This window comes from Coturnix japonica, chromosome 6 (assembly GCF_001577835.2).
Source record: "Coturnix japonica isolate 7356 chromosome 6, Coturnix japonica 2.1, whole genome shotgun sequence".
Taxonomy (NCBI): Eukaryota; Metazoa; Chordata; class Aves; order Galliformes; family Phasianidae; genus Coturnix; species Coturnix japonica.
Window position 1 is genome coordinate 25,029,424 of NC_029521.1, and position 17,114 is coordinate 25,046,537.

Here is a 17,114-nt window from a genome sequence, read left to right on the forward strand (position 1 = left end):
GCTAATACTGCGAGTGAGTATTCAGAGTTTAAAATATTTCAAACTTTTTACTGAGAAAATAGTAAGGGCAAGATACCACAAGTGCCAGGAGTTTGGCAAGTGAATTAGGTAGATTTTCTGCCTCTTAAAGTAGCATTTGATGACCTAATTAAATGAAATATACAGTGATACAGGGAAATAAATATCTTGTTCTTATATCAAATACCAGTTGTTTTTTCTAAGAAATTTTAGTTTTAATCATAGTGGCAAGCCTACTTTTATAGGCAGAGCTTTGGATATTATGTTTGAAGTAGTCATGCCATTTCCAATATGTGTCGAATGACTTTGTACAACCCTGACATTAAAATCATAAGTACAGAATATATGCACTACTCCAGATAGGAGAGATGATTTCCTGAAGTCCTTCCAGGTCAGTGGAAGATACTGTGCTATTTGCAGTAGATTTTAAAAGTCACTGATTTCAGAGTTGAGATGAAGAGGACCACTGCCACCTGGGAAAAATTGGCAAGATTAAAGCTGTTAATTGCTGTAGCACTTCTGTAAAAAGTATGCAGAGTTGAACAGTGAACTGCAGCTTGACTCCATCCCCTTCAATTTCCTAGAAACTTTATATAAATGTATTACATTTAGAACAGTCTGTGTAAAAACTAAATAGTGTTTATTTATTCTATTTTGTTAGCTTCTAAATGATTAAGGGTGCTAAAGTATTTTGTATGTCAACTGTATTTCAGAAACATAATGAACCATATTGTATCTGTGTCATGTCATTAGGCAGGTGTCTGTAGGGATCTCTTTGTTCATCTTTGTGGATGCAGTAGTGGATGCTTGGAAGTCTTGTTGAAATAAGAAAAAAATATTTCTAAAGGATATCTGTGTATTATTTAGAGTAGAAACAGAGGCACAGCTGGAGGTACAGGTAGGTAGGAATTTCCTTGAAGGTAACCTAGGCAATTTCTTAAAATGTTGTGTGGAATCTTCTCATAGCAGGATATGAATTTTGCTGTTCCAAAAATAAGACTAACAATCCACTGAAGGCCAATAATATATTTAATGAGAGATTTTTGAGCTCTGCTCTGTTGTTCCTTAGTGCTTCTCCCTTCAGTCAGCCTCCTAAACTGTTTATCATGCTGGCTGCACTCTGCTACTCTCCCTCATACTATATTAGTGTCTTGGCAGACCAGATTTTGTTAGGCTTTGCTGTCTTTTTCAATTTATCTTTTAGATTTGAGACCTCTCAAAAAATTGCTGCTATTCCTGGTGAGGTTCCATTATTTCAACATCTGGGTTCACGGATGTGGCTATAACAGTAATCAAATGCTTGATATCAGTAGAGAAAATGACATTTTTCTTAGCTTGGATACAAGGCAATCAATGTTTGGATCGTCTTTTTTTGGACAATGTGCCTTATTCTCATGTATTTTGTAGAATGAACATACTTTGAAGACAGACGGCGTTCAGAATTTTTCAAGACCTGTAGTGTGCAACCAAACTTTCAGTATCTTTTGTGTGCTTCAGTTATACGCCAAGCTGTTTCATGGAAATAGTCCAACCACTTGTGCAGTGAGAATCGTGTGGTGCCATTTCTTCGCTTCATCTCTTGGCCTCTCTTCATCCAAAACCCTGGAATTCATTTCATCAAAGTAACTTGAAGTAGCACATTTTGACATTTGTTGTTGGAATCTAGCAGGAAAATATCCATGCAGAAAATTAGGAAGCTCTTCCCTTACATGTCAGTTTTTTTCCTCAGACTTAACATTACAACCATGGAGAAGAAAATCCTGCGTGCTTGCTCCTCTGCCTGCTTTTAACTGCTGCAGAACATGGCACCTTGCTTTAATTGGCTGCGAGATGGCAACTTTGTGTGCAGGTGTCACCACGGGCACCTCTTATGTACATGGCTCTGGGTTTTAATGGTTGTTAGCAGTTTTTTCAGTGCTGCACAGTTGCTGTGATTAATAATTCCAAAAACTGGGACTAAGTTGAGTAATAGAAAAATAGCTGATGCAGAAAATACAGGCATTTTAAGAACTTTTATGCTACACATACACAAATGGTATTCCATCTATTCTTCTGGAGCCCATTCACATTAACTTTTAACTAGCATTTCCCATGACCTATGGCAGTGTGTTGTATGCCCAGATCTTGCAAACTTTCAAGTGAATGCTTATATGAGATTTTTTTAAATTTATTTTTTTCCTATTCAGAAAATTATTATGGTTGAAACTTTCCATGAAGCAAGGCTCTGATCATGCAAGCTGCCTTGATCCCATATTATCCTACGGGATCAATGTATGTAGTACATGAAGAAAAAAAAAGTACTTACTGAATAGGAATCAAATCTCTGTGCTTCGGTAGACATAATGAACCCCCAAGATGTGAGCTTGAGTAATATTGTGGTAATCCTCCTAACAGGGGAGTTAGCAGTTGGAGGGAACTGCAGGTTGCGTACAAGAGTTGCTTCTTTCCCCTCTGAGCGTGTCAGGAGGTGGTTTGTGTGAGCAGAAGCAAGAGAAATAAAATGTGGACATCTAGGGAAGCTTTCAAACAGTAAGTCAGTAGTAAAATCAGAGTCTGCAGTCTGTTATTGGACTTACTAGAAAGAGATTAGTCAAATAACTGTCAAGAAAAATTTCATTGTGGTTGATCCAACCCTGGGATAGGGAATGTTGAGACAATGTCAGTGCTAGCTTTTGGGTTACAAAGTAAGGAGACAGAAGAAAACTCCCAGGTGGCCTCATGGTATTTCCACAGTAATTTTAATTTACGGCAGAATAAATTTTGAGATTGCATTTAATGTTGCTATATTATTTCATTTTTCCCTCTTGATTTGTCTTCCAAATCTTCACGAGTCTGTGCCCACATCAGCTTATTTCTAGTCCCTTTATAGATTCTGCTGTAATGTCTCTGCTGCACATTGTGATACTCTATTGTAAATGACCTGTCAAGGTCTATCTTGTGTGGATGTTAATGCAGCTGAAGGAAAGGAAGAGATTTATTTATTTTTATAAGTTTCTGCAAGCAAAAGTACATTGCTTGAATAGGATGCCTGGTAAGTTTGTAATTTGAGAGCAATGTCTGCTCTTTATGCAGCAGTCTTTGGTAGTTCTTGGAACCATTACAGAAATGAAATATAGGATAGCAGCCATTTTCAGAAGTGGTAAACAAGGAAACAAAACACCTGTTGAAGTCAAACCTTAATGTTTTAGACTAATCAAAGGTGATTTATCACTGCTAATGTTATGTCAAGAAGCTTATTTTCATATACAGAATATTCTGTACCAGGGGAGGCTGTGTTATATTCATTTAAAATCTGAGGTTTTTTTTGTTGCTTGGTTTTGGGGATGAAATGAAAATATGAATTAAGTTATACATGTAAAAATGTAGAATCAGTGCTTTGTACTCCTGGAAAATAAAAATCTGTCTTGTTGTGGGGCTTTTTCCCCCAAATCTTATGACAAATATTAAAAAAACCAACAAACCTAAAACTTAACAAAAACTCCCCAAACACTAAAAAGCCCTCATTCCTCATTCTCTGCCTTGGAGAGGGGAGAGAATGCGAATTCAGCTCAGGCTTTACAAAGCCATGTATATATCCCTCATGACATGTCTACTATCTCTCTGTAAAGTAGCTGCCACTTGTGTAAAGGGTGAGAAATGTCCCCTTGTTCTCTTCTATATTTCCTTCTGGTAACATAGTGCAAAACTTTTTACTTCATTAATTCTGTAAAGGTTAGACAGAAGATCCTGAGCTGAAAGTATTGCCCTTGCTTGTATTTATGGGGAATTTGATCTTATAACTTGGAAGCAAATTTATTATTTTTCTTTTATTAAAACCAGTTTTCATAAAAGATGGGGAAAAGACATGGAGCAAGGCTTTCTGGCAATAGATAGAATAGCCCTTGACTGATATTGAGATGAATCCATATGGGAAAATCTGCTCTATATCTTCAGGTTCATCTACGGTAGAAATTGCTGTTAATCCAGTATTTCAGAAAATATATGTGCCACCAAGTAATGCAGCAATAAATGAACCTCTCTGTAACTCTTTTTATCTAACAGTGAGTATCGGCAATACTCTTGACTATCCCTTATGTGTTTTACCCTCCTTTGATAAACCTGTGCTATAAGTCAGATTTCTGTCTATCCTCACTTTGGTGAATCTTCACATACCCAGCAACTTGAAATGTGGCATCCTGTGGTGGGGTTGCATTGTCACTAAGCTGAGCTACTGGTGTGTTCAGCAAGTAGATCTGTGATGTTGCTCTGTTTGACTTTTTATTGCTTTTCTTTGCCTTTTCTTTCTCAGGCACCATTCCTTTGCTGATAGAAAATACCTAATGACTTCTCTGGCTTAAATTGGGGCCTATCTCTAGAAAACTTGAGGATATTATTCTTTTGCAATAAGATTACAGGAGATGACATGATTACATTTTTTTCACAGATCTATAAATACTACACTCAGGGCCATTTTAATAACCTACTCTGACATTGCAGACCATAGATTTCATCTCTTTCTTCATCTCATTCCCCTTCACTTTAGTCCAATGATTTCTGGCTGATGTAGAGCATTCTTTTCTGTTTCCTTTTGTTGAATGGAATCGATCTAAATTTAAGGTATCTACAGTGGTAAATATTTCCACTGTAAATCCTATTTCAGTTATATTCACTGTTGTGTTCTAACAGCGCTGATTTTCCAGGACAGTATAGATTTCCTTCTGCATTGACCTCACCCTCTGCCTTCTGTCCATGGTGCCCCCCATATTTGTCACAGCTTGTTTCTGGTTAGCTTGGTGAGCATCTGCGTTGTGTCTATGTATGCTGGCCTGCCATTTGGCACGGCAACACACAGCATCATCCTGTGCATGATGAACCTTTAGGGTTTCAGTGAGACTATATGAAGTTTTTTGTCTGTCATCTCCTTCTGAAGCTTTCTAAGTGATGAGGAGGGAGTGGGGTGCAGCCTGGAGGCACTGTTCTGGATTTTCCACTTGTGTTGCTCTCCAGGCCCTTACTTCAGTGGTGATCAAGAACCTCTTCCATGTAGTGTGAGCATACCTAGCTATGGTCACAGACATCTGACTGTGTGATAGGATGTGTTGCCCTTGATTTAGGAAGAGATTACGTGAAGGTGATAATATGACATGTCTGCATACTTTTTATAGGATCTGGGACTTGAAAACACTTGGAAAGAGAAATGATACCCAGAAGTTATTGGTATAACTCAGGAAATGTAGAGAGATGGCAAGACAGAAGGGTGCTACTTTATTATAAATGGAAGAGCTCCATTATCTCACTGTTTTCCTCAGCTATTATTACAAAGTAGTGTCATGCTCTTATTTATTTTTTTTACTTTTTTTTCAGTGCAGTGCAGTAGCTGCTTCAAAGGTTATCTCTGCTCCTCTGTAAAACTATTAATCAGAAATTATCAGTCCAGATGAAAAGGGAAATTGTTTGTGCTTTACCAGTGCCAAAGGGCTGATCTAATAAAAGCAAATTTGTCACCTCTGTACAGCTACCAGGAAGATGATGGTTGTGAATGTGGAAAAATTACTATTTTTTACTACTTCAGTGCAGTAAAACAAATGTTCTGCAGCTTGTTGCATAAGGCAGCATAATCTGTATTGAAGCCTTATGACAGCTCAAAACCTATTTTGACTGGCACTTCTTGCAGTGCTGCCTCTTTTCCCACAAAAATGCAGGACTTTGAGCTAAAACAAACTCAGGCAAAGCCCTGGATCCTGTAATCCAGTTCTGTTAGAGCCGAGCACAGATATGGGCTTGATTTCAAAATCACTGATATGTGACTTAGGGACAACCAGGTTATAGGCAGGTGCATTGCTGGTTGTTACCCAAGTTATGCTCCTTGCCTACCAGCACTGCTTTGCTCATCCACTGCCCAACATCTGTAAGCACTTCCTGCTTGCTTGGTGGGAGTGTTGTATAGCAGCATTCAGAGCAGCTAAGGGTGTTGAAATTTACTAGGGCAAGTTTCTCCTATCTGATGACTGAAGTGTATACATATACTTTCCAGTCTTTTAATGTTACTAGTTGTTTATTTACTTTTCTTTCTTTTTATTCAGAAACATAAAATACTGTATTGATATTGGTTTTATGCCTTGAAAATGTTTAAAGGAGGCTTGCGTGTGGGGAACTGTCCAAACAAAGCTTTTCCCCATTCCGTTGACATAGCAGCAGGGGAGAAAAAGATTTTCATTCAAGTCCCTGCCTCTAGAAGAGGGTGGTCCTCAGTGTGTCCAGCCAAGTGGAGCTGGGTGTTCCAAGACAGGAGAAAGACCTCTTTTAAGATCTTAGCTGTCTGAGTCACTGCTATCTTGTAAAGGCTTCTTTCTTGGTGGTGTTTTCTTTCTTTTTTTTTTTTTTTTTTCCCAATATGCCTGCGAAGGTTTATGATGGGAATTATGGAATCATGGACTTGGAAGGGACCTATAAGGATCATGGAGTCCAACTCCTGGCTCCACCTAAGACCAACCAAAAATCAAAACCTATCTCTGAGAGCACTGTCCAAATGCTTTTTGTTGCCATGACCACTGCCCTGGGGAGCCTGTTCATTGCCTGACCACCTCCTGGTGAAGGACTTTTTCTGGTAAAAAGATTGAGATATCATATATAGAGCTCCTTTTCAGCTGGACTTTTGGTAAGAAACTTCAGCTGTGCCCTAGCCAGTGCTATCAGCATTGTCTCTGGGAGTCTTAAATCTCTTCATCTTATAAAAAGGGGTTTGTTTTTATTCAGTGTTACTTAATGATTATCCTTCCACACTATGATGGAGTGAATGAGAATTTCTGAGAGTGTATTTGTGTTGTTAGCCATCACTGTAATGCTTGGAAGTGTAGAATGGTCATAGTACAGCCTTATCTATAGGACATAATAGTATATTTAAAAACAAAAAAAGCAGAAAGTGGGGCAAAAAGTGAGGTTACCGTGTGCCAAAGATACAGCTACTTCAGGAGGCTTTTATGGTAATAGGTGATTTTTTTTTTTTCTGCCATTTTTTCACTCTGTATAGATTAATGTGAGGTACGTGAAAGTGTGAGGGCATGGCTCCATGTTCTAACACCACATAGTAATGAGCCTTGAACTTTGTTATTGCTGAGAAAGAGTTATAGCAGGGGGTTGTGTTTAAAAATGTCAGTCTAGTAGTTGTTGAAAGAGCAAATAAAAAGTTAGGATGCGAATTGAGAACAAAGCGGAAATCATTATTTTGCCACTGTACAGATTTATGGTTCCCCTGCATCTTGAATGCAATATGCTGATCTCTGTGCTGATCTTCAGAAAGGTTAGAGGAGAATAGAATAGAGAGATTTATTAAAGGAAGGCAGCAGGGATGTTCAAACTTAGTTATCCCATATGAGAAACAGGGAAGGGAATGAAAGCATTTTTCAGGATGGCAGAGAGAAAGGAGAAAGACAGTGCAGTTCCCCATGTTGTGGGTGCAGCAGAGCAGGGCAGCAGGGTGCTATGGTTCTTTGGCTCTCTGAATGCCAGACCTGAGTGTCACATGAAATTGCCAGCAGGTAGGCTCAGGGCAAAAAAAAACAACCAGCTGTGATACCTCTTTGTATAACATGCAGAATGTTTCCTTGTGGGAAGTTCTACATTTCAAATGTTTTCATGAATTCACATGGGCAGATTCCTAGGAGCCCTCTCTCTGAGGCGGGCATTTTGGTTGACACCGAGTGGCTGTTTGGATGTGTTTTCCACCTAGTCCAGTGTTCTGCTTTCCTCTGTCTTCTTGTTGACTAGAAATCAAAGAGGGGCATAGAGATATGTTTGCTGAAATTTATCAATGCATCCTTTTGTTTTAATTCTGTAGAACTAGAATTGCTGCTGTGGTTTAACTTTGGAATAAGATAAAAAGCAATAGCGTAAGAGATGGGCAAATAAAGTATTGTTTAGAAAAAAACAAGCAACACAACAACAGTATAAAACAAAACCAATCAAAACCAACAAATAACAAACACAAATGTGTGCCTATTGGAAAACTTAAATTGCATATAATATCTTCTTGCTACTGGCTTAGAAAAATCAATGTCTTGTGATTGATGATTAGGGGAAGAAAACAATGATATAGAATAATCAGAATTTTACTGTCTGTAGGCAAAAGTAAAAAATAATGGCAAGAAGTGTGAAAATAGAGTTAACTCTTTCTTCATCCCCCTATTTTCTTTTTATCCAGAAAGAATATGCTGGTATCTTGATGATTTCAGTTTTGTTTGCTTAAGAACTGTCTCTGTTTTATTACAGCTTTGTTTTTTCTCTCGTAGGTTAACAGAACCTTCAGGATATTTAACAGATGGACCAATAAATTATAAATATAAAACAAAATGTACCTGGTTAATTGAAGGATAGTAAGTATCCATTCTCAAAGATTATATTTTCTGACAGTTGGGTGTTTTGGAAGAACTCAAATGGAAATTGCAACTAGATACATTATAAAACCATGTGTATATATATTTATAATGTAAAAAGAATATTCAGATTTTCTCAGTGTTGGCCAGATTCCATTCCCATTCAGATTGCTGGCACTGGAATTTGCTGATGTTGGAATGTGGCCATCACTGAGAGCTCTCAAAGTGCTATGATAAATTTTTCTCTTGTTTGAGTACCTCTACCTAAGTCCCCAGAGTGGTTACAGGATCCTATTATCAAACTCATTATCATATTCTTCTGTGATAAATCAGGAATAGCTTCCAGTCTGATGATGATTTTCTGGTTAAGTGATGCTCTGAAGATGATGCTTCCAAAAAATGCCCCAGTTTTCCCCATATATTTTATTTTGAAATCATATTGTGCCCACAGTTGTTACAGCTTAGATGTTTCATACGTTTGTTACTAATTTTTCTTTTCCAGTCTACACAGCACAGAAAAACAGGTATGTATAAAATGAGATGCATATGCTGGTCTGACTGACTGCTAAGGGCACAATTGTAGTAAATTTGGATGGACATCTTGTTCCCAGGATTGATCAGGATTTTGTTGGAGGATTCAAGGCCTGAGTTTTACTAAGGCCATAGAAGAAAATTACTCCTTTTTTGTATATCCATGTTGTCATTCTCTTCGTAGCTTTAGACTTCTCTTTATTGAAAAAGCTAGCACAAGAATAGCTACATTGAAGTACAACACACTGAAGTGGAAACATGCCTCAGGACTGTATTCAAACTCAGCTTTGAAGTTGGTCTTCTCTCTGTTCCTCCTTTTTGCAGGAGACAGTAGAGTGCTTAGCTGGGGGGAAATGATGTGCTGCAGATCATGTGGGGGAGTAACAAGTAACAGCACAGAATGTCAGTGCATGAGAAGCTTGTATATGTATACATTTGGCCTTAAAAATGGATAAAACCAAAGCTCTTACTTGGAAAAACAAACAAAAAGTGAACAACAAAGTCCTGTTTTCTGAAGTAATAGATCGCACCTGAGCCTGTCAGTAAGAAAGCAGAATAATTGCAGTCCTCATTATGATCTCTCTCAAAACCTGGTGAAAATGGACTACCAGGTGTGATGGGGAAAGTTGTAATTTTAGGAGAGGGGAGGTGCTGCACTGGATTATCCAGTAACCACAAGTAAAGAAGCAGGCATAGAAATTTTATCTGTGTTTTGTTGGATGTTTTCTTTCTGCTGCTTTTTTCCCCCCTCAAGTTCCTGTACTACAGGACAGGAGCTCCCTAAAGGGAAAGAGGAGCTTTGTTGGTACATGGCACAAGCCCTTTGGAACTGTCTGGAGACAGTAACAAGAATAAAACTCATTTTAAAATGTATTTAGAAATATTTTCAGTGCTTTTCTAGTAGTATAGCCCTTGTAATGGGATAAAGTATGAGGAAAAAACCCTCTTGCATTTCAGCATTAATATTGCTTGCTATTTTAATTTTATGTATTAAAAGTTTTGTTACTAGTATAATGCTGGGATGAGGATTTATAGGGGATTTTCTCTTGAAAGACTCTAAACCTGTTATTCCTGATGTTTTAAAGTAAAAATAATATCACAAAGTAAGATTTAATGGCTTTAAACTTGTGGTTGGGGAACACTGATTTAAAATCCTTGTGAACTTGAGGTTCTTGTAAACTTTCGAGATTATTTAGGCTTGGACTACAGATGTTATTTTTAATATCATGTAAGATAAAAATGGAATATTTACTTGTTCTAAATTTTGTTTAACTCAAATGTTTTGTTAGTAATCAAATAATTTTAATTAAATAGTGCAGGCACAATCAGTTTTGTTGCAAAATCTGTATTTTATAAGCTTAACATTTCTATAACTAATACCAATGTTTTTTATTTTTCACCTTCCAGTCCTAATGCAATACTACGATTAAGGTTTAATCACTTTGCTACAGAATGTAGTTGGGACCATATGTATGTATATGATGGAGATTCAATATATGCACCTTTAATAGCAGTGTTTAGGTGAGTGTAATTAATATCCTTTTACTCCGAATAATCATACAGATGTGCTGTCAAAGGAAGTGATGACATTTCTTTGTTTTTTTTTCCCCCTAATAATTGATTATCTTCTAAGAATTGCAACTCTAGTAAATGTTTAATCAAATTAGTGTGTGTATATATATATGTGTGTGTGTGTATGTGTGTATATATATATTTGTCTGGAATCATGGATTTAGAAACAAAATCAACAACAATGAACAGTGAATGTAACTGGTACTGAATAATAGCTAGCTATTTGCTTTTGTAGCAGTGATTAAAAAATTGAGGTAAAGTATTAAGCATTCCATGTGCATCCCAGAGATGAAAAATCAAACCATGTGAATGTTGCCTCCATTCTGGGATTTTACTGCAATGTTTCAGTTGGTTTATTCCTACCTTTCTGTTAATATTTTGGGAAGCATTCCAGAGAGAATATTGTAGGTAAGTGGGCTATAGTTTATTAGAGTTTTATGCAAAGTAATGAAGACTAATGTTCTATGCTTGGGCTGTTGGAATGAAGGTGCAGGATCGTAATCCTTCGATATCAGTAAAAATTTTATCTTTTGAAATACAATTGCTGTCTCACGGCATGGGGATTGGTGGCAGAAACTGTATTTCATTGTGAAGAGAAATAAAGTATTGTATTCGGTGTTATGAAATATTGATTATACTGCTGAAGTCTGGAACAAAGCTCAGCTCATTTCTCTTTCCTGCCCAACTTTATCCATCTACACTTTATCTCCCTCTTCTCCCTGCATGTTTATGTGATTGCTTGTATTTCCTTGCTTTCCTTTTCCCTCTACAGGAAGTTAAACATGTCTACGTGTTGCCCAGGAGTATGACTTGTAGCATGAATAGGAAGAAAGAGAAGACCCCTTTTCTTGTATACCTTACTTCATGTTTTTTATTGATTTGTTAATGCTGTTAGTGGGATTTCTGTATCTTTTAACTGACGTTCAGCGTGACACAATTTTATGCAGATAACCTCTTTTCTCAGTATATTAATGTATTGCATGTCTTTTCTATGCTGGGCTGTATTGAAAAGAGAATATTCTTTCTAGTTCTAAAAAGTAGTTTTTATTTGAAACCAGTCTTTTTATAGAAATTAATTGTGCTTTCCAGTTTTGAAACCATTTTAATAAGATAAACTTTTAAAGGTGCAAATGTCTGGAAATACAGCTCATGCTGGAAGTCAGTAAAATTTGGGCATCTGCCTGAAGGGTTTTCTTCAGAATTAAAATGTTTTAAAGCTCATTCTTCCTGTGCATGTACCTTCAGAGAAGTCTGATGTGAGACTTTGCACTGGTGTGTGTGGGAAGCTTTTTTTCCTTGGGAAAACCTACCTGAGGTTTCAGAGCTATGGAAAAGATTTATACTTGTTTTAAATCGAAAAAGGCCAACAAGCTAAATTTATGTTTAATTTCTTTGAGTTCACTTCTTTATGCAATTAACAACCAAAGTGCCGAACTCTCCCCTCTTTTCCCCTGATTGATTTTGAAAATATAACTCTTTGATTCTTCCCCCCCCCATTTTCCCCCCTCCAGTGGTTTAATAGTTCCTGAAGTACGTGGAAATGAAACTGTACCTGAAGTAGTTACAACATCTGGCTATGCATTGCTACACTTCTTCAGTGATGCTGCTTATAATCTAACTGGATTTAACATTTTTTACTCGTAAGTATATTTATTTATTTATTAAATAATAACTTTGTTAGTCAATCTAGTGTTCCTTTTAAGAGAATGGTAATTGCAGGGCAAGTGTTTATCTGCTGATATTGTTAATTGTGTAAGGATTGTGCTTTGTGGCATGTTTCTAAAACAAAGGAGCTGGAGGTTGTAGTTAATTGTCTTTAAGAAACTTGTTTCAAACAAACAAAAGTCCCTGCGTAGTGCATTATGTGTTGTTCTGTGTGCAGGTTCATGGGCTCTCTTAAGTGTATGTTTGTACCATGCCATATGGAACTAGGAAGTGTTCTCCTTCCACTATTTATCCAACAAAGTTGTCATATGGAAAAGAAGGGGAGATTAACTCAGCTGTCATATCAGTTCCCTTTTCTCGAATTAGAATCATCTGTTGCTTTTTTTTTCTTGTTGAATGTACATTTGTGGATTTTTTACACCTTCACTAAAGTTCTTTTATTTTTGTGCCAACCACGGTGGGTTCTATTTCATTGTTATATGTTTTGTTACTTCTCCTCTTATCTGTTGTCATTCTACCTCCATAACTCTTATCTGCACTATTCTGGTTTCTCTTCTAAGTCTGATCTAGCACAACTGTGCTGTGCTTTTGTGAGTCAGCATGCGTTCAACAGACCTGCACCTCTTCCTTTTGGGAACCAGCTGCTGATTGTGCTTTGTATTTGTAGGACGTGCAACACACGATGTAGTGTGTTTTTATGTTGGACGGTTGGTTCAAGAGAGGGTTTCTTGGTCTTGTTACTCATGGGATAATTTTCCTATGATTGCAAATACTCTTTTCATTTCTTTCAATCCCTTTGGATTTTGAAATACCAATTATTAGAAGGTGATTGCCAGTGCTACACTTCAAATGTGGCAGTGCTTATCTTTTTGTGCCATTTTATTCACTTGTTTGAATTTTCAATTTGCGTTTCTGGCAATAGCTTTACTTTTCACACAAGTTTTCTATGGGAAGATTTGTTTCTGTAATTTGCAGCAGTTTGACACCTTTTTATCAGACAGTAAGAGTTGGGGAAGCCTTTATATATGGGGAATTGGAAATGTCAGCTGCCTTCAATTCTGGGTATTTTCCATGTTTTTCCACTGACGTCAATAAAATGCAGTTACCTGGCAGACATTTCTATTGAAATTAGATAATTTTTTCAGTTATCCCTGAAGCTTTTTTTCTTTTTCTTTGCTCTTATGTGCTTGTTTTGAGAGCAAATGGCAATATGAGGTGTAATTCTTAAGACACGAGAGCACGTCCTCTGCATTCTTTGTTTAGGTAATGTGAATGCTATGTGTTATTCCATTTTTACTTTGTAAGTCTTAAACTGGCAGTTTTTGCACTTAGGTCCTTACACATTTAATGGAATTATGTGTAATTTATGACTCTACTCCTCAAAAAGTATTCATTGCAACGTTAGAAACAATTTTTATTTGTTTTAACAAGCCAGCAGTATCTCCTTTGATGCTGAAATATCTGTGAGCGCTCATTACAACTGTGTTAATTTATGTCTATCATTCTGATCTGTTTTACTTTGCTTCTGTTACACTCTTTCTTCCTTGGTTTGATACCCTGAACAGTTTCTTGGCTTTATTTTGGTAGACCACCCATGTTCTTTTATTTGAGCAAGTCAGGATAGCAGCATTTGTGACTGAAGTGCCATCCCAGCTGCAAACAGAAATAGTTATTCCAGAAATCTGCATTAATCTTTGTGTTCTTGGAGGCCGGCAGTCTACTTCCAGCTCCACCCATCTAGGTTTTTTTTCCCCATCTACAGGGTGGAGTCAGTGTTAACGTCTTCAGGGATTTGTAGTAACAGTTTATTTTGAGTTTTAACCTAACTCTTCCCTGTGAGTCATCAAAGAAGATTTCAGAGCCCTTTTGGATTTCCTCAGGCACTTACTGCCTGCGATGTGTATTTTGTTCACGGAATCTCTTGGATCCATGTACATCAATGTCCTTCGTTCCTACCATCTCTGAGGAACTGCCTGCACTCTGGAACCTGCTTACATAGTATGGCAGAGTCCAATTGCCTGTGATCTCAGTCTTTGGTGGGGTGTATCACAGAAATATGAAATCCTGTAGTGGTTGCCAACTTCTTCCAGCCCTAGCTATGCTGTTCTTGCATCTCTCTGACTCTGGACTTAGGAAGCATAGCTAAGTCTAAATCCAGTCAGGAAAACTCTAAATGCACCTGGTGTGGTGTTGATTGCATTACAGAGATTCTCTTGCTCTATGAAAGCAAATGCTGCAGGGACTGTAATCTCCCTGCTGCAGCAGAAGTGAACTGTGTCAGAGTTCAGGCAAACTATATAAGAAGCCTTGCTCTCAGGTATTGCCACTTGGAGCCTTCAAATCTACCTTCAAAGCCCTGTTAAGAGTCTATTTTCAATAAAGCGCTGCTTATCTGATAGGGATGCTGAGATCTTCCATTTTAAACTGCTTGCAGTTGCTTCCAGTGTGAATAATACCAGAGAGCAGGCATGTCCTTCAGCATAATGTCAATATTAGTTAACACGTGAGATGACTGTGATACTGATTGCACCACAGACAATGTATGTAAGCCTGGGTGGACTGCTTTGCAAGACCCTTGACTGTCAAATGATTAAACTTCTACTTTATCAGTGCTCAGGAATTTTGAGAAAAATGCATTTTATCACATAAATACTATTGGAATGATGTGAGGTTAAAACCTCCCTCATAAACTCAAAGCTTGTTGTCTTCCTTATTTTACTTTTTTTTTTTTTTTTTTTTTCCTCTACCAGAATTAATTCCTGTCCTAATAACTGTTCAGAGCATGGAAAGTGCACCACCAGTTTGTCCATTCCAAGCCGGGTATACTGTGAATGTGACAAGTATTGGAAAGGAGAAGCTTGTGATATCCCATACTGTAAAGCCAACTGTGGCAGTCCAGACCATGGGTACTGTGATTTGACAGGCGAAAAGTTGTGTGTATGCAATGACAGCTGGCAAGGTAAGGGTTTGTTGTTTAGAATCAAGCCTGTTTTTAGTGTAAATTACCGTCCTTAAAGAGTAAGCATAAACAAAAAAATACGTAAGCACGTTGTACTTCTTTTTATGGTCATTTTTGTGTAGCCCTACTACAATTGTTTCTTACTAAAATTCATTTATTTAAGCTCTTAAATATTTAATTTGATTATTATAATATGTTAGATGTTCATATTATTTACTGTTCCTACTAAAAGTCTCAGTGGGTTTAGCATGCTATGCACTGAAATGGCCTTTCTTCTCTTAAATATTAAATACTTCCAAATTACTTTGTTGATACAATGCTGTTTTCCCCTCCTTACTGCCTTTATTTGTTTATTACTGTCCCTTTTTGTATGTCCAAGGAACATACTCCTATTAGCTGTCATACCTATTAGAGCAAAGAGAGCATGAGATTTAATGCATTGCTCTTGTAAATAATAAATGACATTGTTTATAAAAAGGCAGTCAGTGCACCCACAGAAATCCACTGCAGGCAGGAAATAGGCTATAGCAGTATAACCATTGAGTGGGAACAGCCCTGTCACAGATGTGCTGCTGAGTCCTCAAGAACCTCTCATGACTGTAGTGCACAAAAAGTGCTGAAGGATAAGGCTCTATAAGGAAGTTGTGAATAGAATTTGCAGCAGGACTAGCAGCCTTTTGTTTGTGCAATGACTCCATGCAGAACTCTGACCTTCATCATTAGTACCTTCTTTTCACCTAGCGCTTCTGTGACAGCTTTCTGTTCCTTAGGAGTTGGACTGATAATTTACTTAATACTTCATGGTGGTTTCACAAAATCTGGGTTGTTTTCAATTGTTGGATTTTTATTGTACCCCAGGTAAAGTGGTTTAGATACGTAATAGATTTTCCTTTGTTTAAAAAAGAAAAAACATAAATCAAAAAGTTGAATTTTCCTAGGGTCTTTTGGAAGGCTACTTGTTTACTGATACTGTACGTACCTATACTTTAACATCTGTGTTTGTCTTTATGAATTCTAAACTGTCAGCATCTTCTACGTAGGCTATTTACAATACAGGACTCATAAATGTTTCTCCTGCTGTTGCTGTCTGCCAAGTCTTTTTTTGTTTCAAAATAGAGTTTCTACTTTGGAGGAAAACTTTGTTCCTTCTTGTTTCACATGATGTTGATTGGAGTATGTTTAGTCCTTACAAAGGAAGAAAAGATGTGTTGGACTGTGCTGAACGTGATATACAGTGAATAAAATCATCATCTGGAACATGGAAAGGGTATTTTGTATTGCAGCATAGATGGGGTGTCTCTTTTTACAACAGTGACATCTTGTGGATGCTGGGAGAGCAACACCAGTAAAGAAACCAGTTAAAACAATGCAACGAGGAAAGAAAACAGGGTCCTCTTTGGCATAAACAGCTGTTTTTAGTAGAAGTTTAGGTCTTTACTATATACCACGCAGCCTGTGAAAGATGGGTGCTGTAGTTTTAAGTATGTGGTTAGGCACTAGTCATGCACAGGCACAATGATGCCATGACAATGAAAGCAAATAATTAAGAATAATAGCATTCTTGTTTTAGCAAAATGTACACTTGTTATTGTCACATTGATGGTTTGCTTCGGAAATACGTAGACAAAGAATGTTTTAATATCTCCTTGAATTCTGGTTAAGGAACTTAAAGGGAGGGTGGAGGTTGTTAGGAACGGTGCTTTCTTTTATGAGTGCTATGTCACTTTGTGCTGCTCTGTTACTGCCTCATCTGTTTTGGTGCTCTGAAGCAGGAAGCATTGATGCCTATTGGTAACTCAGGCAGAGGAAAACTACCAGTATGTTCTTTTTTTTTTTTTTAGGCATAGATAAAGAAATGGGGATAATTTGTAGTAAGATAGTACTGTGCGGCATCTGAGTATACAGCCAGCAAATTATCTTTGATACTGGGAGCACTGCCTTGTGTTGTCTCACTCTGTAAATGATCAGAGGAGATTTCAATGCAGTTAATTTCTACGGCATCTTTGAAAATTCAGGAT

The 17,114-nt window shown here is 37.3% G+C and overlaps 1 protein-coding gene across 6 annotated transcripts in view; it reads left to right on the forward strand.

The window, feature by feature from the left end:
• ATRNL1 (attractin like 1) overlaps positions 1-17,114 on the forward strand; it is a 396,494-nt gene that overhangs the window by 14,313 nt on the left and 365,067 nt on the right. For all 6 annotated transcript variants that reach the window (XR_004307737.1, XR_004307736.1, XR_004307738.1 and 3 more), the window contains exons 2-5: positions 8,286-8,369; positions 10,308-10,421; positions 11,984-12,112; positions 14,888-15,096. Coding sequence is in view for 3 of the 6 variants with exons in the window: in XM_032445435.1 (XP_032301326.1) it covers positions 8,286-8,369; positions 10,308-10,421; positions 11,984-12,112; positions 14,888-15,096 (536 nt within the window). In the remaining 3 variants the exon portion in view is untranslated. The remainder of the gene's footprint in view (positions 1-8,285; positions 8,370-10,307; positions 10,422-11,983; positions 12,113-14,887; positions 15,097-17,114) is intronic.